A 26,420-nucleotide genomic window follows, 5' to 3' on the forward strand; every position below is an offset into this window, starting at 1 on the left:
AAAAAATAAGCAACGTGTGTCTGAGACATCAGGAATCTCATTCACGGTTTTGCCATCAGGAAATTGTGACAAATCTGCAACGTGTGCATAAGCCCTTGTGTCCAGGATTCAGGAACTCCTCTTCTACACAGATCTTCTATGGCCAGTTGAAGAAATTAAATGGGTCCTATTGCTAAAGGATTAAAAGGTAATTAGGATAATGTGCAGCTGTCAGATATGGTCTCTGCTCTATTTCTGCCTTTTTGCAACGTTCATTGGGATTATGGGGGGGGGGGCAGTGCAGATGTGAAATCCTGGTTGTAGCCTCTCCAGGTCTTTATGAAGGTACAGAATCCAGGTACGAGACTAGATAACGTTCATGTTATGTGCTGCATTCCACCAGTGCCAGGATTTCTCCTTTACAGTCACTCTCCATTCTTTCTGCATTCCGGTGGAGCGCCCTCATGTCGCCCGCACACCAGGTTAGACAAGTTCAGGAATCTAAACAGTTGAACACAGCAGGAAAAACCTGGTGCCGTACCGCTGCGCTCTCAAGGAGGCATTCCTGTATAAGAAGCTCACCATGTGCTCTGGTGAATAGTCACAAGGTGCTGGCACACTTCTAATTCAAGAGAAAATTAATCCTCAAAAATGGAGGCAATCAGTAGGCCTGGTATATTAGATGGACAGTATTGGTGATTGCTGATTTCTGCTCTGCAGGCATTGGGTGAGCGCAGGACAGAAGTAAGGACATTTCCTTGTAGAAGCGCATTACCTGGCCGAAAGAAGATTTGTGGAAGCCTAATTTCTCGTTGTACTGTCTGTACAAAGTAATAAAATGGATTTAGCAGCCAGCACCCATACCATGATGTGCAGATCGTAGGGGAACGGATGTAATGAACAGCTGCGCCTGGATCTAAAGGCCGCTTTACACGCTACAACATATCTAACGATGTGTCGGCGGGGTTACGTCGTAAGTGACGCACATCCGGCATCGTTAGTGGTGTTGTAGCGTGTGACAGCTACGTGCGATTGAACGCAATACCGTTGATCGCATACACGTCATTCATTTCCTAAAAATTGCACGTCGGGTTGTTCAATGTTCCTGAGGCAGCACACGTCGCTGTGTGACATCCCGGGAACGATGAACAGATCTTACCTGCGTCCCGCGGCTCCCGCCAGCAATGCGGAAGGAAGGATGTGGGTGGGATGTTTACGTCCCGCTCATCTCCGCCCCTCCACTTCTATTGGCTGGCTGCCGCGTGACGTCGCTGTGACGCCGTACGTCCCTCCCACTCCAGGAAGTGGATGTTCACCGCCCACTTCGAGGTCGTATGGAAGGTAAGTACGTGTGACAGCTTTTAATCGATTGTGCGACACGGTCAACAAATTGAATGTGCCGCACATACGATGGGGGCAGGTCACATCGCATACGATATCGTATGCAGAATGGAAAGGTGTAAAGCAGGCTTTACAGACATATCACAATCTTCAACTGGCATTCAGGGTTAGAAGCAAAGCGTACATTGCAATACAAGGAATCCTGGGGTTGCAACCTGTGACAATTCTGCACATAGAAAGCTCGGGGCCGTTGCTGTGTGGTCATGTTTCTGGCTAGAAGGCCATGCTTTGGAATCTACTGACAACTGCTTGTATACTGGCATGTGGATGTATGTTTGTACACTACTCAGATGCATTCAGCTGGGATGTTGCGCAGATGATACCATGCCCACAAGATGCCAGTGGCCGCATGTTTGAAGGGCACTGGGGCCTTGTGTACCCCACATGTGGCAGCCATAACATAAACGCAGTCTTCAATTTGCCCAAAATGTATTTACAGAATAAAATCTAAAAGTGAACTAAGGCTATGTGCCCACGGAACAACGTTACCACGGATTTATCTGGATTATTCTAGATAAATACACAGGTTTACTCAAGTACAGACACTCCCCATGGTACCCTATGAGATTTGGGGAGTGCTGTATCAATGCTGCGGTATGTGCGGCTGCGGAAAATGCGAATTTCCCGCAGCCGCATGTAACTGCATGTCAATTATTCATGCGGAAATATCTGCAGAATTCCAGCTCCTCCACTATGGAGATACAGGGCAGGAATTCCACACAAAATCTGCACTATTGCCGCAGGTTTACCGCAACAACTCCACAAATACCACAGCATTGGATAGCTGCGGATTCTGGGGAGTTGCTGCGTTAACCTGTGGAAAGACCTGCACAAAAGTCCGCAGGTACGTTTTCCCGTGGGCACACAGCCTAAAGGTGACAATATAAAAGCTCAATAGGGTGATACCTGATGAAACTGGTGAGGGGGATGGATTGAATCCTCAGCTGGGGTGGTTGTGTAAGACACAACCACTATGTACTCATAAAGGCGGCTGCAGATCCACGGTGTAGAGACACCGAGCCGGAATATAATACAGTAGAGATCAGTTCCTCTACGCTGCCCGTGTAACCAAACGATGAGACAGATCAAATTTAACCGGTTTATGATTTTATCCTGAGGAAGAGGCCAGGTCGCCTCGAAACGCGTAGATACATAAACCTCTTAAAGTTTCTCACTCATCGTTTGGTTACAAGAGCATAGCAGAGGAACCGCTTTCTACTTTATTACGTTATAGAATAATATATAGGTATACTGCTGGTGAAATAAGTATTGAACACTTCACCAATTTTCTAAGTAAGTTTCTAAAGGTTCTATTGCTATGAATTTCTCACCAGATATCAGTAAAAACCCATCCAATTCACACAGGCAATCCATAAATTTATTGTGTAAAAATGAGTAATACTAGGAAAACATTTTGAACACCTGAAGAAAGATATAAGAAAAAGGAGGAACAATGGAGTTTAAAGGTACAAAAGTTAAAATACAATTTTATTATGGCATATATTTTTTAAAAAAAATTACATAATCAAGTGCAATTTTAACGTGAAATGACAATTTAATATAAAGAGTAAATATACAGAAGTATAGAAGTACAGTGGTTGGGCATGGCATAATGACTGGACATACACCCTATCCTGGCGCAACCCGTATTCTTTGCGAAACGTACGTCGGGTCTTCCATGCGGAGCTCCTCTTCCACCGGCTAGCTGTGTGTACTGGCACCTTAGGTAACATTCCTGCTGCCTCCAACCCCCTTCCCGTTATTCAATGCCATGGTGCTCTTAAATCCGGGGATCTTTTTGATACAGGTTGCGCCAGGATTGGGTATATGTCCAGTCATTACTCTATGCCCACCCACTGTACTTCTATACTTCTGTATATTTACTCTGTATATTAACAAATTGTCGTGTCATGTTAAAATTGCACTTTATTATGGCATACAATTTTATTATGTAATCTTTTTAAAAAAATATATTTTAACTTTTGCACCTTTTTAAACTCCATTGTTCCTCCTTTATCTTATATCTATTGGAGTAGGTATGGGTTTAACATTTCTATATATCATTATGGTTGGCCCTACACTTCAATGTAAAAATGTGCTGCAGGTTTTTGTTTACCTGAAGGAAGATGTAGAAAAAGCCATGGAAAGTCCTGACACCAGCTGCAATCTATCAGTAATTAGAAAGCAATCCTGTCACTTAGTGGAAAAAGAATATCAGCTAGTTTATCTGGTTGTCTATAGAATGGTGTCTCATTACCAAGGTGCCACACAAGAAACACCTCATGATGGGTATTTGATCCAGCAACTACACTGGTGCCAGGTTGAGTACGAGGCGCTGTCTCCCTTCATGTATAGGGCTGCTGTAGTTTGGTTCTGGTTCTAGGAATCTACAACAATCGTTAGGGACAAATAAACCCGCAGGCGTTCTTGGGGTAAGTTTGGTGTAAATCTTTTATTTCTCATGCAGATGTCTGAACTAGTGTTTTTTTTTGTTTTTTTTTGTCTTTCAGGACCTCATGGTTGGCGATGAAGCCAGCGAGTTGCGTTCAATGCTGGAAGTCAACTATCCCATGGAGAACGGCATTGTGCGAAACTGGGATGACATGAAGCACTTGTGGGACTACACATTCGGACCTGAGAAACTGAACATTGACACCAGAGACTGTAAAATCCTCCTAACCGAACCTCCAATGAACCCAACCAAAAACAGAGAGAAGATTGTGGAGGTAAGTCCTGAGCCCACACTGGTCCAGTCTGTAATTCCTAATCAGTCCTCCATTAAACATCGTGTTGCCCCAAAAATAAGCCCAAGTTGCTAATCATCATATTAATGGTATCCTGAAATGGGGTTTAAGCAGCCCTTTGAGGATATGTAACTTTATCTGGTGTACGTTGCTGTAAGCCCCAGAAGTTTATAGTCACTTGCCGGCTAGTTAATGGAATGAATATTCACCTGCCCATATTCCACTCACTCCTCTGCCGGCGTCTGTGATTGTAACTTGTGTTGATGAAATATTCACCCCCTTCCCACCCCTCTGTGCCAGGTGTCAGTGATTCACTCACTATACTGCCAGTGAAGTCCAGCGCAATGCTCGGACTGGCCGGCGGCGCTCCTGACCTGCGCGTGGCACTGGCCGGCGGCGCTCCTGACCTGCGCGTGGCACTGGCCGGCGGCGCTCCTGACCGGCGCGTGGCACTGGCCGGCGGCGCTCCTGACCGGCGCGTGGCACTGGCCGGCGGCGCTCCTGACCGGCGCGTGGCACTGGCCGGCGGCGCTCCTGACCGGCGCGTGGCACTGGCCGGCGGCGCTCCTGACCGGCGCGTGGCACTGGCCGGCGGCGCTCCTGACCGGCGCGTGGCACTGGCCGGCGGCGCTCCTTGGTGAAACAGCACTCCAGCCTGCAGTTTGCCGCGCCTTTTCTCCTTGATAGCCTCCCGCAATCTTCTTATTTGTTCTGCGTAGTAGGAGCCCGTAATAGTGGCTCCCTTCTCCAAATAGTCCACCATAATAATTCCTTCAGCATCCCAAAATACGGACGCCATAACCTTACCTGCTGAGCTTGACACTTTGAATTTCTTCGGCGTCAGTTCGTCGGCTCATTTCCATGTCATCGATTGTTGTTTAGTTTCGGGATCAAAGTGGAGGATCCAGGTCTCGTCCGTGGTCAAAAAACGTGACACAAAATTCTCCTTGTCTGCTTGGAACTTTTCGAGATTTGCTATTGAAATGTCAACTCGTTTCTTCTTTTGCTCGTTGGTTAACATTTTTGGCACTCAACGCGCGGAGACCTTTCTCATAGGCAATTCTTTTGCAAGGATTCTTTGAATACTGCCATATGAGATCCCTGTGACCTCAGCTACATACCTGATAGTCACTCTTCGATTTGCCAATACAACTTCAACTTTTTTCACGTTTTCTTCATTGAGGGACGTGGATGGGCGTCCTTCACGATGTTAATCTTCCGTCGATGTTCTTCCCAGCTTAAATTCCTTGGCCCAGCGTGCAACTGTGGAATATGGAGGAGAAAAGTCCCCCAATGTTTCCACCAAGTCGCTGTGTATGTCTTTGGTAGTCATTTTTTTCAAGCAAAGGTATTTGATGAAAGCTCTGAGCTTGTTTTTTTTTCCATTTTGATGTTCACTCCTCGGCAGTTCATATTCAAATGAATGTAGCTCCCGGGAATTGTGGCCTATTTAAGTGATTTTTTTTTTTTTTTTCTTGGACTAATGGGTACCTAAGAGAAGAAAACATTTTATTTTAATTTCTGTGTGCAATAGAAATAACAGATTATCATTACTTTTGAATCGCCCCTCGTATATGTCAAGGGAGCCTACTAACAAAGACATTTTAGTGAAGTATTTATGGCATAACCAGGTATACCATAATCTATTCCATCATTGGGACCCCAATCTGTCTTGAGAACAGGGCACGTGGATAGGAAAAACCGGACACGCGTGTGTTGAGAGAGCAGAGTAAGGCGCTGCCGGCCGCTTCCGATAGTGGCACTGTCCAAGGGATAACAAAAGGATCCGATGCGGAGATATAATATGCGTCGCCCCTCTACACCCACCTAAGCTTCTCCTGTATCCTGTGATTTTATTTATTTTTTTTTATTTTTTTTTTATTATAACTGATAAACATTTTGCCTTTTTTTTTTTTTTCTGCTTCAGGTGATGTTTGAGACTTACCAGTTTTCAGGCGTCTATGTTGCTATCCAGGCAGTTCTTACTCTGTATGCACAAGGTGGGTGACTGAGATTACCATGTTTTCTGACAACCTGATAATCCTATTTCAATAAATCCACTGAGGTTGGCACACAACATACATTGCTCAGTGGTGGGATCAATCAATCTTATCTAGCCCAGTGCTACTAAACATGAAGTTGCGCTATAGGTGCCGGTCTCTGACACATGCATGCTTAGCCTGAACGTGCGTGTGTTTTTTAATAGGGAGAACAGAGTAGGCTGCTGACAAAACCATTCAGTGGGTTGTGTGCGAGGAGGCCAAAAGGACCGTACATAAAGTCAAGATGCTAATCCCTCTAGGATGTCATGTAAACTGAGGGATAAAGTTTCCCCTTGTGAAGAGCACAGAGTTGATGTGAGAAGACTGATAGGCCATGCAGTGCTCCTCTGGGAATTTAAATATACAAGTAACCTCTTCAGAAGGAAAGACCGAAACACGTGTGCCAACTATTGGAAGTAGCAATCATCAAAGTCAGTGATCTTCTTCCCTTTTTTTTTTTTTTTTTTTTTTTTTTCATGCCTATACCACATGACTTTGGGTAAAAAAAAATATCCATATGCATACAAGTGTTTTGGGGTGTTTGCCCCTCATTAGTGCAAAGCAGTAGGCAGGGGGAGATGCCTAGTAGACCCTCTGCCAGAAGCCTCTCGCCCAGTCAAACCTGTTTTTCTGCTTTGCACTGATGAGGGGGTAAAAACCCAGAAACATCCGCAAATGGAGCTTCTACTTTTTTTTTTTTTAAGTCATGTGACAAGGCTGACACTTTGGCTTGCCATCTCCAATAGGTGGCACTAGAGAGCACATCCGTACACAGTACATAGCTGGAAGGAGTTGGCAAATTTAGATGACTTTTCTCTGATGTGCTTTTGGTCACTGGAACAGCTGAGGGCAACGGAGCAACACTGTGTCCGGAACACCTGTAGAGATAAATAGGAATTAATGACATGGCATTGGATCATGGCTGTAAATATTGTATTTCTGCTATAAAATGGTAAGATGGGAATAACCCTTTACGGTTCAGTTCACACCAGTGTCTTAGCTTCTCAGCACATGGTGGAGATCTGTGAGTGAAGGCTGCTATTTTATGCACATGCGATCAGTGGTAAAATCTTGCTGATGTTCACATTCACATCTGACGACCACTGGAAAAGTGATCTCCGGGATCAGCGGATCTTGTTTTCCTCCTCCGTTCTGTGCAGAAAATGAATGAAGCCGTTGAATTGTTGGCATTATCACTTGTCACCAGTGCACATGGGAGCGTGACAATGTATAATTATGCCTCATCCTACGCAGTTAACTAGTCCTCGTCAAGATTCGAGCACACATGAAACCTATCCAGTTACTATGACAACAGCAATTTACTCCATTAGCGCCCGGAGCATGGATGTAGTCACAAAGCGTGCGGCACATATCACACTCTGTAGTCCTGCTAATGGCTCTCCTCGTGTCAACTATTGCTCACATCACCGGGTCGGCGCGTGCCAGGCCGTAGATACGGTGTCTGCAGCCAGCATTCACTGTAGACGGTAATGTGAGGCATCCTGTGTCGGCGGGGTGCCAACCACACAAAAAAGTACAATTTGACACCGTGGTCCTCAGAATATTATAAGGTGGTTCCCTCCATCTTAAAGAATTGTTTTAAGATCCCTTTCCATGTATCCTCTAGGATCATATGGATGTCGGGGTTTTGTCTCTTAGGACCCTACTTTTTTAGCCACAAATGACAAGGACAAGACAATTTGAGCACAAAATGTTGCCAGGGTCCGACGCCAGGGCAATGCTGTCGTGACTGGAATATGTGTCACCTAATGTGTAACCATGTATTGCGCCCCCTGCTGGGTCTGACCTGTCATGTGTACTGATGTCCCTTTTTTCTCTTCAGGTTTGCTGACCGGTGTCGTGGTGGATTCTGGTGATGGAGTCACTCATATCTGCCCAGTATATGAAGGCTTCTCTCTGCCTCACCTCACCAGGAGACTGGATATTGCCGGCAGGGATATTACCCGCTACCTGATCAAGGTAAAACATATGGCTCCTAAGATAACACTAATGTAGGAGCCAAACAGAAGGTCTGTGTACGGTAACATTGACCTGGCAATATGGTTATCCAGATCACTGTGTTTATGGTGATAAATGCACATATATAATTTAATAAAGAGGGGGAAAATGATAAAACTCTTATTCCATACATCAAAGTATATCTCGTAAATGTATATTATATAATAACTGTGCTGTGTGAAAGGGTGATGTGGAAAAATTACTGCAAGTAACAATGCTTTCAGAAAGTGTTAAGTTTTTTTTTTTTTTTTTTAAGCATTTAAAATGCAAAGTGAATGAAGAAAAGCGAAATCTAAATAAAATCAATATTTGGTGTGATCAGTTCCTCTAGATACACTTGGACCCAGTTTTTGAAGACATCGTCAGGCTGTTCCTAAAATCTTGGAGAAGTAACTATAGATCTTCTGTGCATGAGGCTTGTGCAAATCCTTCTGTCTTCAAGTAATCCCAGACACTGTCACGCTATAAGTGTGGAGATCGCGTTCAGATCAAAAAGAGTATGATGCACAACAAAAAAAAAAAATCACCAAAACGACACCACAAACAAGGGGGAGACACAAAAGCGGTGGACCCTGGTGCTAGTGAGAGGGTAGATGGAACACCTCCTATCATCACCTGTAGCTGTCCCTACTCTCCTAGCCAGTCCCTATAAAGTCTTCGCAACTGTCGCCGAGCAGCACCCGGAGTCCCTGGGAAACCCTATAGATGCCCTGACTAGTGAGAGGCAGGTGAGGTTCACCAAACCCACCGCTGCACTAATAAGACAAAAGGTTAGGGGAGACAAACTAGGAATAAACAGCAACACAAAAGGATAAAGATCAGCTTCTTGGAATACTTCAACACAGCTCCTTCCGCCAAGGGGGCCTATATACAAATGGATTTGTATCTTCAGCAGGGATTGCTGGGTAACACCTCTAGTTAAACCTGAAGGGCGTGACTACAAAGTAATAGCAGCTGAAATACTCTCACCTAGGTACTGCTTGAAAGCTACCAGCAGCAAAACTGACATTAACCATTTCAGTACTAAAAAGATTTCATTTAAAATAAGCTTTGGAGTCAGATTCTCGTGGAACTCTGCCCAGCCCATAGAAATGGGCTTCACGAGATGAAGACATTGAATTGCAGACAAAATGTAGTCTCTTTATTGAACTTTCTATGACCTACATACCCATGTAGACTGTGTAGGAAGGTTGATCCTACTGGCACATTCATTTTAACCTTGACCAAATCCCAATCTTCATTTGCTGATGTGCCTCCCCCATGCTACACTGTTGCCTTCAGAAACCCATTATTGTACCACTCTTCAGCTCTTCGGTGAAAAAAAGGTCTTCTGTTACAACCAAATATTTACATTCTGTCTAATTTGTCCAATATACCTGCTTCCACTGTTCTGCAACCCAGCTCCTATGTTTTTTGGATATTTGGCCTGGTTTTCATGTCAAAGATATGATTTTTGGCTACATTTCTTCCATGAAGAACACTTCTGGTCAGATTTCTCTGAAGAGTTGGTGGGTCCCGTTGGTGGATGATAGTTCTGAGCTGATGGCACTGCTGGACGTTTTGCAATCTTCTAAGAGGATTAAGCATGGAGTCTTTCATCTTCTGCATGAAGATTTCTTGGCTTACCACTGGATCAATGGTCCTCAATGTTGGCCATTTCTTGGTGTCCTCAATGCTAAGAAATACAGTCCATAATCACGGTATGCAATAACATCAGGCAGGCAACTGGCTTCAAATCTATTCAGCAGCATGAGAACGTCCCCACACATACAGCCAATGTCATTAAGAAGTATCCTCAGTATATAGAAGAACAAGGAGTCATAGAAGTGATGATCCGGTCCCACAGAGAACTGATCTATTATTGAGTCTGTCTGAGAATACATGAAGAGACAGGAGGATTTGCACAAGCCTCATACATAATGTGTGGTTCTCCGAGATGTTTGAGACAGCTTCACTACAAAGTTCCTTCAAAAACTATGCAAGTGTCCATAGAAGAATTGTTGAACACACAGGGTGGTAATGCCAAATATTGATCTGATTTAGGCCTCATCCTGATGCCCGATGTTTATAGATAGCACTCATACCTATGATGCACATGGCCATGATATTTCGTGGAAAATTTCAGACCTGTCAGATCAAAATCCGCAGCGCAGGTCTTTGTAATGGTGAAAAAAATCAGACTACACATGACATTGGAGTGCTGTTTGACTTTCGTGGACCGTCAGAAAGAGAAGGTGGAGAAACTGTCTTTTTGTTTTTGTTTTTCCTCCACGCATGAGAAAAATTGACACTCTAATGCAAAAAAATTGGCCTGTACAGAAAAAATGTCTAAATGAGGACTTAGAATTTATTTGTGTTCATCTGGCATTTTCTTAAAAATAAACTATTGAAGGGTCTGTGTGCACTGGGAAAATGTGTTTAGGTAAAATCCGCACCCTAAACGTACCCAAAATCGGCATGTGGTTTTTCCACGGGTTGGTCCCTGCGGTTTTTAACCATTCTCTATGGTAAAACATCGGGTACCTGCGGAAAAGCGACATGCGCATTCTTTTTGTTGCAGAAATTCTGCAGCAAAACCTGTAGGGAAAAAAACGCAGTGTGCGCACAGGGCCTTACTCTTCTAGATATAAAAGCATTCTTACATTAGAGGTGTTTTGTTTTGTTTTTTTTTATGCCTGCCTCAAAATTTTGCTCAATACTGTATATATTTTATTGATTTAAATGTAGTGGGTTAAAACAGATACTAAGTAGTGCTAAGAGTTGTACCCCTACTAATCTAATATTGATGTCCTATTCACAAAAAAGTTTTATAGAACCAGAAAACTCCTTTTTATGGCATCCAGACACCTGCCATACATGTAACACAGCAACCTGTGTAGGTTAATCTGCAACGTACTGGGCAGGTTCAGCTGTGCTGCACAGCCGACTCCTGCCCCTAAAGATGTGTGCGCACGTTGCATTTTTTCATGCGTTTACACTGCGTTTTGCACTGCAGCGTAAACGCATGTGTTCTGCGTCCCCAGCACAATCTATGAAGAAGATTGTGCAAATTCCATCTGCACATTGCGTTTTAGAACGCAGCGTTTCGGCTGCTGAAATATTTTGCCAAGACACTGCTTTCTAAAAAGCAATATGCCACTACTTTTGTGTGTTTTTGATGCATTTTCCACCCATTGAAATCGATGTCTCTCTCTATCTCTCTCTTTCTCTGTCAGTCGGTCTCTGTCGGTCAGTCTTTTTCTTTCATACTCACCGATCACCGTCAGGGCCCTGCACGGCTGTCACACTGCTCTGGCGGCTTCTCCTGCTTTTGAAATTGTTGGCCGCTCATTATTCCATCTCATATTCCTTGCTTCCCCCGCCCACCGACACCTATGATTAGTTGCATTCAGATGAGCCCCCACGCTGAGTGACAGCTGTCCCACTGCAACCAATCACAGCCGCAGGTGGGCGTGTGTATATCGTGCAGTAAAATAAATAATAAAAAAAAAAAGACGTGCGGTCCCCCCCAATTTTGATACCAGCCAGGGTAAAGCCACACGGCTGAAGGCTGGTATTCTCAGGATGGGGAGCCCCACGTTATAGGGAGCTCCCCAGGCTAAAATTATCATCCAGCAGCCGCCCGGAATTGCCAGATCCGTTAGATGCGACAGTCCTGGGACTCTACCCGGCTCATCCCGAATTGCCTGGTGCGGTGGCAATTGGGGTAATAAGGAGTTAATGGCAGCCCATAGCTGCCACTAAGTCCTAGGTTAATCATGGCAGGCGTCTACGAGATACCACCCCCCATGATTAACCTGTAAGTTAAAGAAAATAAACACTTACACCCAAAAAAATCCTTTATTTGGAATAAGACAAAAAAATCACCCTCTTTCACCACTTTATTAAAATCCCCAAACAGCCCTCCAGGTCCAAAGTAATCCACAAAGGTCCCACGACACATCCAGAGCACGACCGCTCTGTCAGCTCCATGCAGCAAATGAAGTGAGTCACACTGTCAGCGATGATGTCACTCAGGTTACCCGCGGCCAGGTGGAGGACTAAAACTGTGGTCGCGGGTAACCTGAGTGACAGCACCGCTGATCGCACGGCTCACTTCAGTCTCTCATATGACCTGCGGGCGGCCATAACTGGAGTCCTCAAACTGTGACAGCAAGTCGCCCGAGTGACTGAAGTGAGACCCGCGATCAGCGGTGCCCTCACTCAGGTGATTTACGGTGATCGGGCGGAGGACTCCAGTTGGCCGCGGGTAAGCTGAGTGACTGCACAGCTGATTACGCGGCTTACTTCAGTCACTCAGGGGATTTGCGGTCACCGGTGAGTCCTTCACCGGTGACTGCAAATCAGGCCGCGGCAGACAGAACCACGCAATGACAATGAAGTTCATTCTGATCGCGCGACTCTGTCTAGTAGCCAGTTAGACAGTGTGTTCCCACTCTGCACTATGGGGATGTAGCAGAGCCGAGTGGGAACGCACTGTCAAAAATGCAGCGTTTTGGATGCGTTTTGAAACGCACATGCAGTGACAAAACGCTGCGGAATATTTGTCATGGCAGAACGCAATGTGTGCACATACCCTAAGAGCGGCGATCAGAGCCAGCTCCGATTTGCTGCTGTTTAACCCCTCAAATGCGTTTTAAGTCTCAGGCAGTGGCATTTAATAAGATACTGTGAGTTATTCTGGCAACTCAAGTCCCAAAAATATGGAATCGGTTATCAAATAAATTTGAAAAATAAATCTAATAATCTTATCTTCTCATTACTACCTACTACCCCCCCCCTTTTTTTTTTTTTTTTTTAAATTAATATACCATGGGTGTACATCAGCACTGGATACATTGAGTAGATCATCAGAGGGCCAATAATGGCAACACCAGGGAGCACTTTTTTTTTTTTTTTTTTCCTAACTGAAAAGTTTGTGCCCGCTCTATTCATGTTCAACCAAAGTCCGCTGTGCATTTAGAGTCCATCCATCAAAATATTTAGTTATTGTACCTACATGGGAGCTTAAAGAAAAGATGGGGAAAAAAACAAAACACCAGAATTTTGTGGACATCCTACTTAATATGGAATAAAAACTGATTGAACGTTACAAACCCTTACCTGCTCGCTGCATAAAAAAACAAGCCCTCCTAAAGCCGCATCCACTGAGCAGATGGGTCTTGGAAAAATGGCATCACAAAGGTGTTGAGTGTGTGTTTTTATTTTATTTTTGGATTTTTAATAAACCTCATACGAGTGAAAACAGAACAGGGATCCTGGGACCAAAGGGGGGAAATTGAAGGTTCGAGAAATATAAATTGGCCCTGTATTATTTAACCAGAGGACAAACTGACCGTAGCCAGATTTTAAGTCCAGGATGGTGCGGCAATTGCCCACTTGTTGCAGTGGAAGCATCAGATTATGGCGTCTGTGAGGACCTCAATGATTCTCCATGAGAAAATAATGTCTGTGACTTTTGGCCATCACAAACAAATGGACCCGAGACATGATCGCAGCGTCCCCTTCAGGTTGCATCATAGCAATTCCCGCAATTTTTCCTTGACTCGTGGGGATTACCTTAACATTTTAAATATTAAAATCTCCATGTTCTAATGCGCTTTTTATATTTCTGAAGCGCCTTGTGTCTCCTGCATTTCTGACTGCATCTTTTTTCCACTATGGAGGCCTGAAGATGTGTCTGGAGCAGTTACAGTAACTCGGTAGCGCCACCTTGTGTCTACAGTAGAAACTCGCATTAGCTTGAATGTAACACGAGGAAGTAGATTTTCACCTTCATACTTATTTTTTGGGTGGGGGTTAGTTGGAGAGGGAGAGAAAGTTTTTTGTTTTTTTTTTTGTTTTTTTTTTTTTCTCTCCAGATAACGATACACAAGTGACTATTTTTGCTTTTCAGTCTTCTACATGAGAAATACCAAAATGTTTTTACTTGCAATATCCAAGATGTACTAAAGCCATGCAGAGAAGGGAGATATGACAGTGATTGAAGGCTAGCTTATGGGAGGTAAAACCCGGCTTATGTGTGGTTTTTTTTCTTTTTTTGCAGTTGCTTCTTCTGCGCGGATACGCATTCAATCACTCTGCAGATTTTGAGACCGTTCGCATGATCAAGGAGAAGCTCTGCTATGTTGGCTACAATATAGAGCAAGAGCAAAAACTGGCCTTGGAGACTACGGTGCTGGTGGAGTCCTACACAGTGAGTAATGAGCGGTTGCAGTGCCGTGTATGCCCTGTGCTTCTGTATGGTGGTCTGCTTGCTACAAAGGGGGCCCAGAAATGGGGCTAATCAGGGACTGACCGCTAATCAGGCATTCATTATGTACAATGGATATCCAAATTTGATCAGTTAATGTTCCTCCGTACATTTCCCCTTTTACCAATGGCCGCAGTTTTCAGGTTATTTATAAACCGGGTGAAGACTTGATAGGTCTCAAAATAGAAAGTGCTTGAAATGATTTTCTAGATTTCTATTGTTTTCCTGTAGATCGAGTTTTATATAATGTTGCTTGGATTAGTGCCCTCCTAACACTATAAACCAGGGGTTGGGAACCTTTTTTAGCTGAGAGCAATGAACGCCATATATTTTAAAATGTAATTCTGTGAGAGCCATACTCACCTGGGGGAGCCGTGGTGGAGCGGCTCTGAAGGTCCCAGGAGAGAGGGTAGGCGATGCTGCGGGCATGGAGGAGGGGTTGTCGTGGCTCAAGAGGGTCAGTGTGGGGATGGTCGGCAATACTGCTGTGGGGTGTTAAGGCGAGCGCCATTGATCTGCCGGCGGGCTGCTTTGAATCTCCAGCGGTTGACATGATCGACTTAAAAAAAAAAAAAATAGCCATGGCGCATACGCAGATCGTTGTGATGTACTTCAAGAAAATGGCCGCTCCGCCTCGGTGTCCATTTTCTTGAAGTCTATCTCTTCAACTGCGGGAGATTTAAAGCAGCCAATAGATCAATGGCGCCTGCTGCCGCGACACTCAACAAGCCCGCAGTTTCGCTGACCCTGCGCCACCACTGCTTCCCCAGAAAAGCCATATGCGGTTTGTAAGATGCACCCCCAATTTTCCCCAGTTTTGGGGGGAAAAAAGAATGCGTCTTACTAACTGGAAAATACGGTATTTTTTTTTTATTAAAGATTTGTCTGTGAGTGAGATGCAGCCATCAAAAAAGCCACATTTGGCTCGTGAGCCATAAGTTCCCGACCCCTGCTATAAACTAAAAAAAAGAAAAGGCTGACATATCAGAAGTAATCCTTGATGGGGGTTTGAATTCCTCCCGAAGACCCTAAAGGGGTCAGTTTTTCTTAAAGGTGGCAGAATGAAAGCCCTGTATAGCAGCACACACATGCACACCTCACAGCACCCAGTCAAACTTATATGAAGTGCAGAATCCGTTCTGTGATTATTCTTAATTATAATTATTATTTTATGTATTAATAGTACCTGTACTAGGCTTGTTCAGATGTGACTAAAAGAACTGCAAAATCTGCGGGCCCTACTTTAGTTTTGGCACAGATGATTTTTTTTTTTTGCAAAAGAAGAAATATGCTGCAACAATGTGGTACAAATCCACATCATATTGGCATGTGAGGGATAAGGAGTCAGGATGAAAAGCTACGGTTAGGCTACGTGCACACCTAGCAGATTTTCTGCTTTTTAGAAAGTGTTTTTTTTTTATTCTTGCAGATTTTAATCAATACTGCAAGGAAAAAAACATCCAAAATATCAAAGGCTGAGAATCCTGAAGTGCTGTGCACACGTTGCTTCTTTTTTTTTTTTTTTCTGCAGATTTAAGTGCTGATAAAAAAGCAGCATGACAATTGTTTCTGGTTTTTTTTTTTTTTTTTTTGTTTTTTTTTTTTCCCCCCTTTTCTCTCCAATTTCAATAAATAAAAGAATAGACGTGGCAAAAAAGCATTGTTTTTGTTTTTTTTTCCTTGCCAAGAGAACCAGTTTTATATGCAGAAAAAAAAAAAATCTGCTATGTGTGCACATAGCCTTAATATGCTCCAAGGGAAGCATTCACCAAAAAAGTTTATGCTGCATAGACAGCAGGAGAGTATGGCAGGCACCCCCACAAACCAAACCATCCCGTACTCCCCTGCTGTTGCTGCAACACGATAAGTGAGGAATATCTGTGCCACTTTCTCTGTTTGGACTCCTTGTCTTGGAGATGTTGGACGGCCATGCACCCCATACAAAATATCATGGCGGCACGGTGGCTCAGTGGTTAGCATTGCAGTCTTGCAGCGCTGGGGTCCTAGGTTCGAATCCCACCAAGGACAACATCTGTAAGGAGTTTGTATGTTCTCCCTGTGTTTGCGTGGGTTTCCTCCGGCTTCCTCCCACACTCCAAAGACGTACAGATGAAGAATTTAGATTGTGATGGATGTAAAGCGCTGCGGAATATGTTAGCGCTATATAAAAATAAAGATTTATTTCTCTGATGCCTCATTGGGGGACACAGGACCATGGGTGTTATGCTGCCTATCCATAGGAGGACACTAAGTAGATGCAAAAGCATAGCTCCTCCTCTGCAGTATACACCCCCTGGCCGGGCCAGGAAACCTCAGTTTTAGCTTAGTGTCTATAGGAGGCACATCTCTGCAGACTACTGCAGCAAGAATTTTTTGTTTTTAGAGGGCGACTGTTCCTTCGTGGACCGATTTTTTCCTAAAACCATCAACAGGCGGGAACGCGGAGTGTTGCCTCCCCGTACCACCACCTGTGACGCTGGATCCTGGGCTGTTACTCACTGGACGACAGGTCTCAAGGCACTGATTTTCCAGAGCCCAGAGCAGATGAAAACTTCCTCAGCCCCTCTTGCAGGCTCTGAGTTGATATTCGCTCCGCACCAGCGTGACCAGACTGCCATCTCCACAGGAGCTGAGGTGAGAGAATTCCGATTTTTCCAGAGCATTCCTCAGTCCCTCTGGCAGGCTCTGAGTTGATACACGTTCTGTAACCGGGCACAGCAGGCGTCAGAATCTGCACACTGGCTCCCTGACAGGAAACTGGAGCAAAGGTCACACTGACTGGATGCACATGGCTGTGATTGCAGACACCTGCAGAGCATTCCACCTGTGGCGGGGGGAGGGGACAACTCCCTGGAATAAGTGCACCCGCAGCTGCGGTACACTTAGGCCTTGTGTGCACTAGGCGGTTTTGCTGCGTTTTTAGCGGCGGTTTTTACTGCGTTTTTGTGCTGAAAACGCAGTGACATTGCTTCCCCAGCAATGTCTATGGGTTTTCATAAGTGCTGTCCACACACAGCGTTTTTTTGTAGCTGCGTTTTTGTGGTGACCACAAAAATGTAGCATGTCAATTATTTCTGCGTTTTTCACTGCGTTTTTCACCCATTGAGTTCAATGAGATGTTCAACAACGCAATGAAAAACGCATATAGCTGCGTTTCTATGACTAAAAACGCAGCTATAAACGCAAGGGGTGGTCAGTAAAGTGACGTGTACAGGAAGAGGATTCCTTCTGTGTGTAAACACAGAAGCATGATTCCTCCTGGTACCGTCACCGCTGCGTCCACAACCCGTCCGGTGCCATGTCAGCTTCGTGCGGCGCCATGTCTGGGCGGGAGGTGGAGGCAGCGGCGAAAACAAAAGTGAACCGTAGAAAAAAAAAAAAAGTCATACTCACCTGTCTGCAGGGTCCCGGTGCCATGCCCCCTCCCAGCTCCTGTCCCGGTACCGCCGCTCTGGCTGTGTGCAGTCTCCCCAGGGCACGTACGAAGCTTGCAGGACATGTCGGTGGATCACCTGATGCAGTCACCTGACGCATCAGCTGATCGTAATTCTCACGGTGTCGCCGGCTTTTTCGCGCCCGGCCAGCTATCAGCTGATCCTGCCGTCAGGGGACTTCATCAGCTGATTACCGGCAGCTCCTGCAGCGATGGGACAGGATCAGACTCTCATCCGATCGCTCCAGGAGCTGCCGGTAATCAGCACAGACGTGAGTATTTATTTATTTTTTTTTGCACTGATGCATCATCTGATTGTATAATCGGCTTTTATACAATCAGCTGATGTGTGATGTGATTCACGTCCTTTAACCTGACACATCATCTGATCGCTTTGCCTTCCAGCAAACCGATCAGATGATATTGGATCCGGATTGGACGGCGCGGGACCCTTGACCCAGGATTACTGCGAAGGGGGTTTCTTTATTTCAATAAAGATGTAGTCACTAATTGTGTTGTGTTTTATTTCTAATAAAAATATTTTTGTGTTTGTTTTTTTTTTTTTTTTTTTTTTTTTTTTATTTATCTATCATTACTAGAAATTCATGGTAGCCATGTCTAATATTGGCGTGACACCATGAATTTCGGGCTTAGGGCCAGCTGATAATATACAGCTAGCCCTAACTCCATTATTGCCCAGCGAGCCACAGTCACCAGGGTAGCTGGAAGAGTTGGATACAGCGCCAGAAGATGGCGCTTCTATGAAAGCGCCATTTTCTGGGGTGGCTGCGGACTGCAATTCGCAGCGGGGGTGCCCAGAAAGCTTGGGCACTCTGCACTGCGGGTTCCAATCCCCAGCTGCCTAGTTGTACCTGGCTGGACTCAAAAATTGGGCGAAGCCTGTGTCATTTTTCTTTTAATTATTTCTTGAAATTCATGAAATAAAAAAAAAAGAAAGGGCTTCCCTATATTTTTTATTCCCAGCCGGGTACAAATAGGCAGCTGGGGATTGGGGGCAGCCTGTACCTGCCTGCTGTACCTGGCTAGCATACAAAAATATAGCGAAGCCCATGTCATATTTTTTTTTTTTTTTTTTTTGGGCAAAAAACTCCTGTATACAGTCCTGGATGGAGGATGCTGAGCCTTGTAGTTCTGCACCTGCTGTCTGTTCTCCTGCATACAATGAACATTTTGAAAAAGGAAATGACAGACCTTTTTTTTTTTTTTTTTTCTTTTTTCTTTTTCATCCACAATCTTTAACCCCTTAACGACCTTGGATGTACTGAGTACGTCATGGTGACATGGTGCTAAAGGACCCATGACGTACTCAGTACGTCCTGGCGAAATCGCGGTCCCGGAGCCCCCGGGGAGTGAAATTTATTTACTTAAACGGTGGATTCGGGAAGGAGGGGACCTCTGCCTGACGTCAGGAGGGGTGGTGCCTCCTCCCCGAACCTACAGAGGCTGTGATTGGCTGACGAACGCCGCTCAGCCAATTACAGCCACTGTAATGTTCCAGCCATTGAAAATGGCTGGAACATTGAAATCCAGCCCTGATCAGTGCTGCTGTAGCACTGGCCATTGGCTGGAGCTGGGTGATCGATGCTTCACCCGCCCCCAGCTCTGATTGGAGAGACCGGTCTTGTGACCGCTCTCTCCAATCAATGTGGATCTGCGGCCTGTGACCGTCCCTGGAAGCCGAGGAGAGCGGTAAGTTGTTGTCCCCGCCGCTCGCCCCTGTCCCCGATCGCCCCGCCGCCCGCCCCTGTCCCCGATCGCCCCGCCGCCCGCCCCACCGCTGTCCCCGCCGCTGCTCCCGCTTCACCGCCGCTGTCTCCGATCGCCCCGCCGCTGCTCCCGCTTCACCGCCGCTGTCTCCGATCGCCCCGCCGCTGCTCCCGCTTCACCGCCGCTGTCTCCGATCGCCCCGCCGCTGCTCCCGCTTCACCGCCGCTGTCTCCGATCGCCCCGCCGCTGCTCCCGCTTCACCGCCGCTGTCTCCGATCGCCCCGCCGCTGCTCCCGCTTCACCGCCGCTGTCTCCGATCGCCCCGCCGCTGCTCCCGCTTCACCGCCGCTGTCTCCGATCGCCCCGCCGCTGCTCCCGCTTCACCGCCGCTGTCTCCGATCGCCCCGCCGCTGCTCCCGCTTCACCGCCGCTGTCTCCGATCGCCCCGCCGCTGCTCCCGCTTCACCGCCGCTGTCTCCGATCGCCCCGCCGCTGCTCCCGCTTCACCGCCGCTGTCTCCGATCGCCCCGCCGCTGCTCCCGCTTCACCGCCGCTGTCTCCGATCGCCCCGCCGCTGCTCCCGCTTCACCGCCGCTGTCTCCGATCGCCCCGCCGCTGCTCCCGCTTCACCGCCGCTGTCTCCGATCGCCCCGCCGCTGCTCCCGCTTCACCGCCGCTGTCTCCGATCGCCCCGCCGCTGCTCCCGCTTCACCGCCGCTGTCTCCGATCGCCCCGCCGCTGCTCCCGCTTCACCGCCGTCCCCGCCGCCATGCTCCCGCTGCACCGCTGTCTCCGCCGCCGCTCCCTATCCACCGCCGTCTCCGCCGCCGCTCCCTATCCACCGCCGTCCCCGCCGCCATGCTCCCGCTGCACCGCCGTCTCCGCCGCCGCTCCCGCTGCACCGCTGTCTCCGCCGCCGCTCCCGATCCACCGCCGTCCCCGCCGCCATGCTCCCGCTGCACCGCCGTCTCCGCCGCCGCTCCCGATCCACCGCCGTCCCCGCCGCCATGCTCCCGATCCACCGCCGTCCCCGCCGCCGCTCCCGATCCACCGCCGTCCCCGCCGCCGCTCCCGATCCACCGCCGTCCCCGCCGCCATGCTCGCCACTGTCCCCGCCGCCGTCGCACCCACCTTTTTCAGCCGCTGCTGCCCCCGATCGGCGGCGGCCGCCGCCTCCTTCATCGGCTGCCCCTTCTCCATCGCCACACCACCTATCCCTCCATGTGCTGCAAGCCACCCTCCCCCCACGTGGGGGGAGGGTGGCTGGCTTGCAGCACATGTGGGGGGAGGGTGGCTGGCTTGCAGCACATGTGGGGGGAGGGTGGCTGGCTTGCAGCACATGTGGGGGGAGGGTGGCTGGCTTGCAGCACATGTGCTGCAAGCCACCCTCCCCCTACATGTGCTGCAAGCCAGCCACCCTCCCCCTACATGTGCTGCAAGCCCCCCTCCCTCCCCCTACATGTGCTGCAAGCCCCCCTCCCTCCCCCTACATGTGCTGCAAGCCCCCCTCCCTTCCCCTACATGTGCCATCTCTCTCTCCCATCAGACTCTGCCCCCCTCCCCGATCTGCTGCCTGCTCTCTCCCATTTTCCATCTACTGCCCCCTCTCACCCTCCTCGATCTGTTGCCTCCTTCATCTGCTGCCTCTTCTGTCTGCTGCCTCTTCTGTCTGCTGTGATCCTGCTGCCTAGATCCATCCTGTAAGGTAGGTATCCCCATCTCACCCCCCCCCCCATCCTCTGCCGCTCCTCCATCCGCTGCGCCATTTCCCATCATCCATCCGCTGCGCCCTTTCCCATCCTCTGCCGCTCCTCCATCCGCTGCGCCCTTTCCCATCTTCCATCCGCTGCGCCCTTTCCCATCCTCTGCTGCTCCTCCATCCACTGCGCCCTTTCCCATCTTCCATCCGCTGAGCCCTTTCCCATCCTCTGCCGCTCCTCCATCTGCTGCGCCCTTTCCCATCTTCCATCCGCTGCGCCCTTTCTCATCTGCCGCCCCGCCCTCTCGCATCGCATTATCCAGCGCAGTTGCTCGCTTCCAGACTGCAGTGGATGATGCGATGCGAGACTCGTGCATTGCTCTCACGTTTGGCACTGGTCTTGGCAGGCGCTCATTTTTTTTTTTTTTTTCTACTGATGTCTGTATTTTTTATTTCGCCAAACTAATTTTTTTTGTATGGGGGGGGGGTCTAGTTTCCAAAATGGGATCACATGTGGGGGAGCTCCATTGTTTAGGCACCTCAGGGGGTCTCCAAATGAAACATGGTGTCTGCTAATAATTCCAATCAATTTTACTGAGAAATGGCGCTCCTTCTCTTCTGAGCCCCGCCGTACGCCCAAACAATTGATTTCCACCACATATGAGGTATCGTCGTACTCAGGAGAAATTGCACAATACATTTTATGGTGCATTTTTTCCTGATACCCTTGTGGAAAAAAAGCTACCTGTTTGAAAAAACAATTTTGTGGTAAAAAAAATAAAATATTTTCACGGCTCAACATTACAAACGTTTGTGAAGCCTCCAGGGGTTCAAAGTGCTCCCTAAACAGCTAGATAAATTCCATGAGGGGTCTAGTTTCCAAAATGGGGTCAATTGTGGGGGAGCTCCATTGTTTAGGCACTTCAGGGGGTCTCCAAACGCAACATAGCGTCCGCTAATAATTCCAACCAATTTTGCTGTGAAATGGCGCTCCTTGCCTTCCGAGTCCTGCCGTGCGCCCAAACATTTTATTTCCACCACATATGGGGTATCTGCGTACTCAGGAGAAAATGCAGAATACATTTTATGGTGCATTTTTTCCTGATACCCTTGTGATAAAAAAAAGCTACCTGGTTGAAGCAACAGTTTTGTGGTAAAAAATTTTTTTTTTCTTTTCACGGCTCAACGTTATAAACTTCTGTGAAGCCCCCAGGGGTTCAAAGTGCACATAAAACATCTAGAAAAAATATTTGAGGGCTCTAGTTTCCAAAATGGGGTCACTTATGGGGGAGCTCCATTGTTTAGGCACCTCGGGGAGTCTTCAAACCCGACATGGCGTCTGCTAATGAGTGCAGCTAATTTTGCACTCAAAAATTCAAATGGCGCTCCTTGCCTTCCGAGTCCTGCTGTGTGCCCAAACATTTGATTTCCACCACATATGGGGTATCTGCGTACTCAGGAGAAAATGCACAATACATTTTATGGTGCATTTTTTCCTGATACCCTTGTGATAAAAAAAGCTACCTGGTTGAAGCAACAGTTTTGTGGTAAAAAAAAAAATTTTTCTTTTCACGGCTCAACGTTATAAATTTCTGTGAAGCCACCAGGGGTTCAAAGTGCACATCAAACATCTAGAAAAAATATTTGAGGGCTCTAGTTTCCAAAATGGGGTCACTTATGGGGAAGCTCCATTGTTTAGGCACCTCGGGGAGTCTTCAAACCCGACATGGCGTCCGCTAATGAGTGCAGCTAATTTTGCACTCAAAAATTCAAATGGCGCTCCTTGCCTTCCGAGTCCTGCTGTGTGCCCAAACATTTGATTTCCACCACATATAAGGTATCTGCGTACTCAGGAGAAAATGCACGATACATTTTATGATGCATTTTTCCTGATACCCTTGTGAAAATACTAATTTTTATGGCTAAAGTAACATTTTTGTGTTAAAGTAAAATTTTCATTTTTTCGTTTACATTGCTTTGGTTGCTGTGAAGCTCCTAAAGGGTTAATAAACTTCTTGGATGTGGTTTTGAGCAGAGTGAGGGGTGCAGATTTTAGAATTGGGTCACTTTTGGGTATTTTCTGTCGCCTAGGTTTCTCAAATCACTCCAAATGTGATGTGGTACCTAAAAAATTTTTTTTTGTAAATTTTGTTGGAAAAATGAGAAATTGGTGATGAACTTTGAACCCTTCTAACTTCCTAACGGAATTTTTTTTTTTTTCAAAAATTGCGCTGGTGTAAAGTAGACATGTGGGAAATGTTATTTAGTAACTTTTTTGTGTGACATATCTCTCAGATTTATGGGCAGAAAATTTCAAATTTTGAAAATTGCAAAATTTTCAAAATTTTCGCCAAATTTCCGAAATTTTCACAAATAAACGCAAAACATATCTGCCTAAATTTACCACTGACATGAAGTACAATATGTCACGAAAAAATAACCTCAGAATCGCCAGGATCCGTTGAAGTGTTCCAGAGTTATAACCTGTCAAAGTGACACTGGTCAAAATTGCAAAAAATGGCCGGGTCTTTAAGGTGAAAACAGGCTGGGGGCTGAAGGGGTTAATGGCATTGTGCACTGATTAAAAACGCAGTGAGCAAAAACGCAGCAAAAAACGCACCAAATCGTGGTAAAAACGCATGCGTTATTGTCGCGTTTTTAGCCGCGGGTGCGTTTTTGAGACAAAAACGCAGCGTGAAAAAAACGCCTAGTGCGCACATACCCTTATAGAGGTTTTTCTGTCCACCATTGTTGTGCAGGGCTGGAGGGGGGAAGGGGAGTCCCTTCCCACCATTTTTTTGTTTATTTTATTTTCTCATGCCTTCTTGTCAGAGCTAAGCCCTGCCCCCTACGACACTCGATAAGCCACGCTCCCTCACGAAAGCGCGCGTAACCCTCCTCACACAGGATCTGCAGAGCATTGCTGCAGAGCATTGCTCCCTCTTGTGATCAGAGCCTGTGGGCGTCTCTCAGAGCTTGCTTCCTCCTTCCCACAGGAACTGTGACGTGGGAGGGGGAAAGGGTCATCAGGGTTCTGGATGAGTTATAGCCTCACTTACATATTAATTCTGCAGAGCATTGCTCCATCATTACAATCAGAATTTGTGGCTCATCAGCCAGGGGCTGCAGTCACATGTTTTATGCCCTGCACAACTACAGCAACAACTATAAGACTATTAATGTATCCTGCTACGCTGAGCTACTAGGGGATGATAGCACCTCTTCCTTCTGTGAGTCCGGTGCCTTTGTAGCCCCCGCCACCACCGCAGCAACCGCTGCCAGCCCAGAGCCTACGGCTCCCAGTCCCCCAGAATGGGCACAGTTCCCAGAACCTGGTGCTGGCTATGCAACATCGTCCTACACCCCTCGGGGCCCCGGGACAGAACGCAGCCTGATGACACCTCTATAGAGGGTCCTTCTGATAAGAATCAGCCCTCTGCTTCACCGTCTGCAGATCAGAAAAAGGGCATGACCCCCATGGGTCTCCCTCTGGGGTTCACAGATGGGGTTCTCCCACATGTTCCGCGGTCTCTGAGGAACCGGAGGAAGGGGAATGATGATTGTACCGGGATGATTCCTTGGTTTCAACCTCCCCGAGCGATCAAGCTGCGATGGACTTCCTTATTGCAGCAATCTACCAAAACTCTGCATGTGAAAGCTCTCCCATCCACTACTACTGACCCTGCGGTCTCCTTTAAAAGGGTGAAGAAACTTAAAAAAAAAAAAGAGCTTTTTGACGCCGCTTCGGTATCCGTAAACTCATGGAGTCCCTGTACCCCTTTGGCTTAGCTGTCTCTAAGGGCTGGACCGATCCGGCCTCGGAGGACCCTCACCCGGCTTCTGCCTGCCTGAAGGACTCTCCTGTCTTTTTTTACTTGATGGATCCTCCTTCAAGGACCCGACAGACAGACAAGTGAAGCAGCTCGATCACTCTGCCTCGAGGCCGCGGGTCCCTCTCCCCTTTCGTGTGGGTAGCACAGGCACCAGGACTACCAGTTTTCCTCAGACCCTCACAGATGTAACTGTTCACATTACTGCGGCGGCGGAGTACCTCATGCAGGCCTCCCTCGGCGCTGCTACCTGCACAGTTATTGCCGCCTAAAATACCATAGCCATCCGTAAAGGCCCTCTGGTTCCAATAATGGAGAGTGGACTCTGTCTCTAAGAAGCCTCTCACAGTACTCCTTTCCAGACCGATGGTTTGCCAATCGTCTGGACAGGCTCTCTTTTTTTTTTTTTTTTTTTGTCTGACGCCACGGGAGGAAAAGAGTACCTCTCTCCCCAACTCTAGCCCAGGATCTTTTTTACTAGACACGCAGGGCCCGACCTTCTCAGCCCTCCCCGAGTCCACCTCGTCCTTCTCCATCTGGGCCGCCGCCTCAGACCACAAATGGATGTGATACCTTGTGTCTTCCGGTTACCACATTGAATTCTGGACCCGATCCGCTGGTCAGTCTTTTCTCTCAAACCCCCCCAAATGCTCCAAAACACCACGAGGCCTTCTCCTCAGCAATCCACTCCCTCCAAACGGCGGGGGTGATGGTACCTGTTCCGGACGTCGAGAGGTTCAAGGCTATACCTATCGTGGTCACCAAAGAAAGACGGGTCAGTTCGTCCCATCCTGGACCTCTAACACCTGAGCAAATGTGCACGTAAGGAGATTCAGAATGGACTTCCTAGGGTCCGTTATTACCTTTATGGTCGAAGGAGAATTCCTTGCTTCCCTAGCTATCAGGGACGCGTACCTGCACATACCCATCGCTCCAGCTCCCCAAAGTTTCTCCGCTTCGCGGTTTAGGACTTCTTGTTTTCATTTGTGGCCCTACCCTCGGCTCTGCCACAGCACCGAGGGTCTTAACTAAGGTCATGGCGGCCGCCATGAGTGCCCGTCACGCCAGGAGAGTGGCTGTTCTGCCTTGCTTGGATGACCTCCTCATCAATGGCTCAACCAGCGTGCAGATCTCTGTGGTCACCCTATCCCGCTTAGGGCGGCTTCTGACTCCAGTCAAATCATCCCCGGTCGCGTCAAAATCCGTCACCTCCCTGGGCATGTCCCTGGACACTCTTCGGGGCTTGATATTTCTCCCTCAAGTCAAGGCGACCGCTCTACAACAAGCGGTAC

The 26,420-nt window shown here is 47.3% G+C and overlaps 1 protein-coding gene across 1 annotated transcript in view; it reads left to right on the forward strand.

Annotated features, from left to right (window-relative positions):
* The window catches only part of ACTR2 (actin related protein 2), a 74,355-nt gene that overhangs the window by 36,527 nt on the left and 11,408 nt on the right, over positions 1-26,420 (forward strand). Inside the window, exons 3-6 of the mRNA XM_075339266.1 lie at positions 3,891-4,106; positions 6,052-6,124; positions 8,010-8,146; positions 14,232-14,381. Of these exons, the coding sequence (XP_075195381.1) occupies positions 3,891-4,106; positions 6,052-6,124; positions 8,010-8,146; positions 14,232-14,381 (576 nt within the window). The remainder of the gene's footprint in view (positions 1-3,890; positions 4,107-6,051; positions 6,125-8,009; positions 8,147-14,231; positions 14,382-26,420) is intronic.

Source organism: Anomaloglossus baeobatrachus, chromosome 3 (assembly GCF_048569485.1).
Source record: "Anomaloglossus baeobatrachus isolate aAnoBae1 chromosome 3, aAnoBae1.hap1, whole genome shotgun sequence".
NCBI classification, from domain to species: Eukaryota; Metazoa; Chordata; class Amphibia; order Anura; family Aromobatidae; genus Anomaloglossus; species Anomaloglossus baeobatrachus.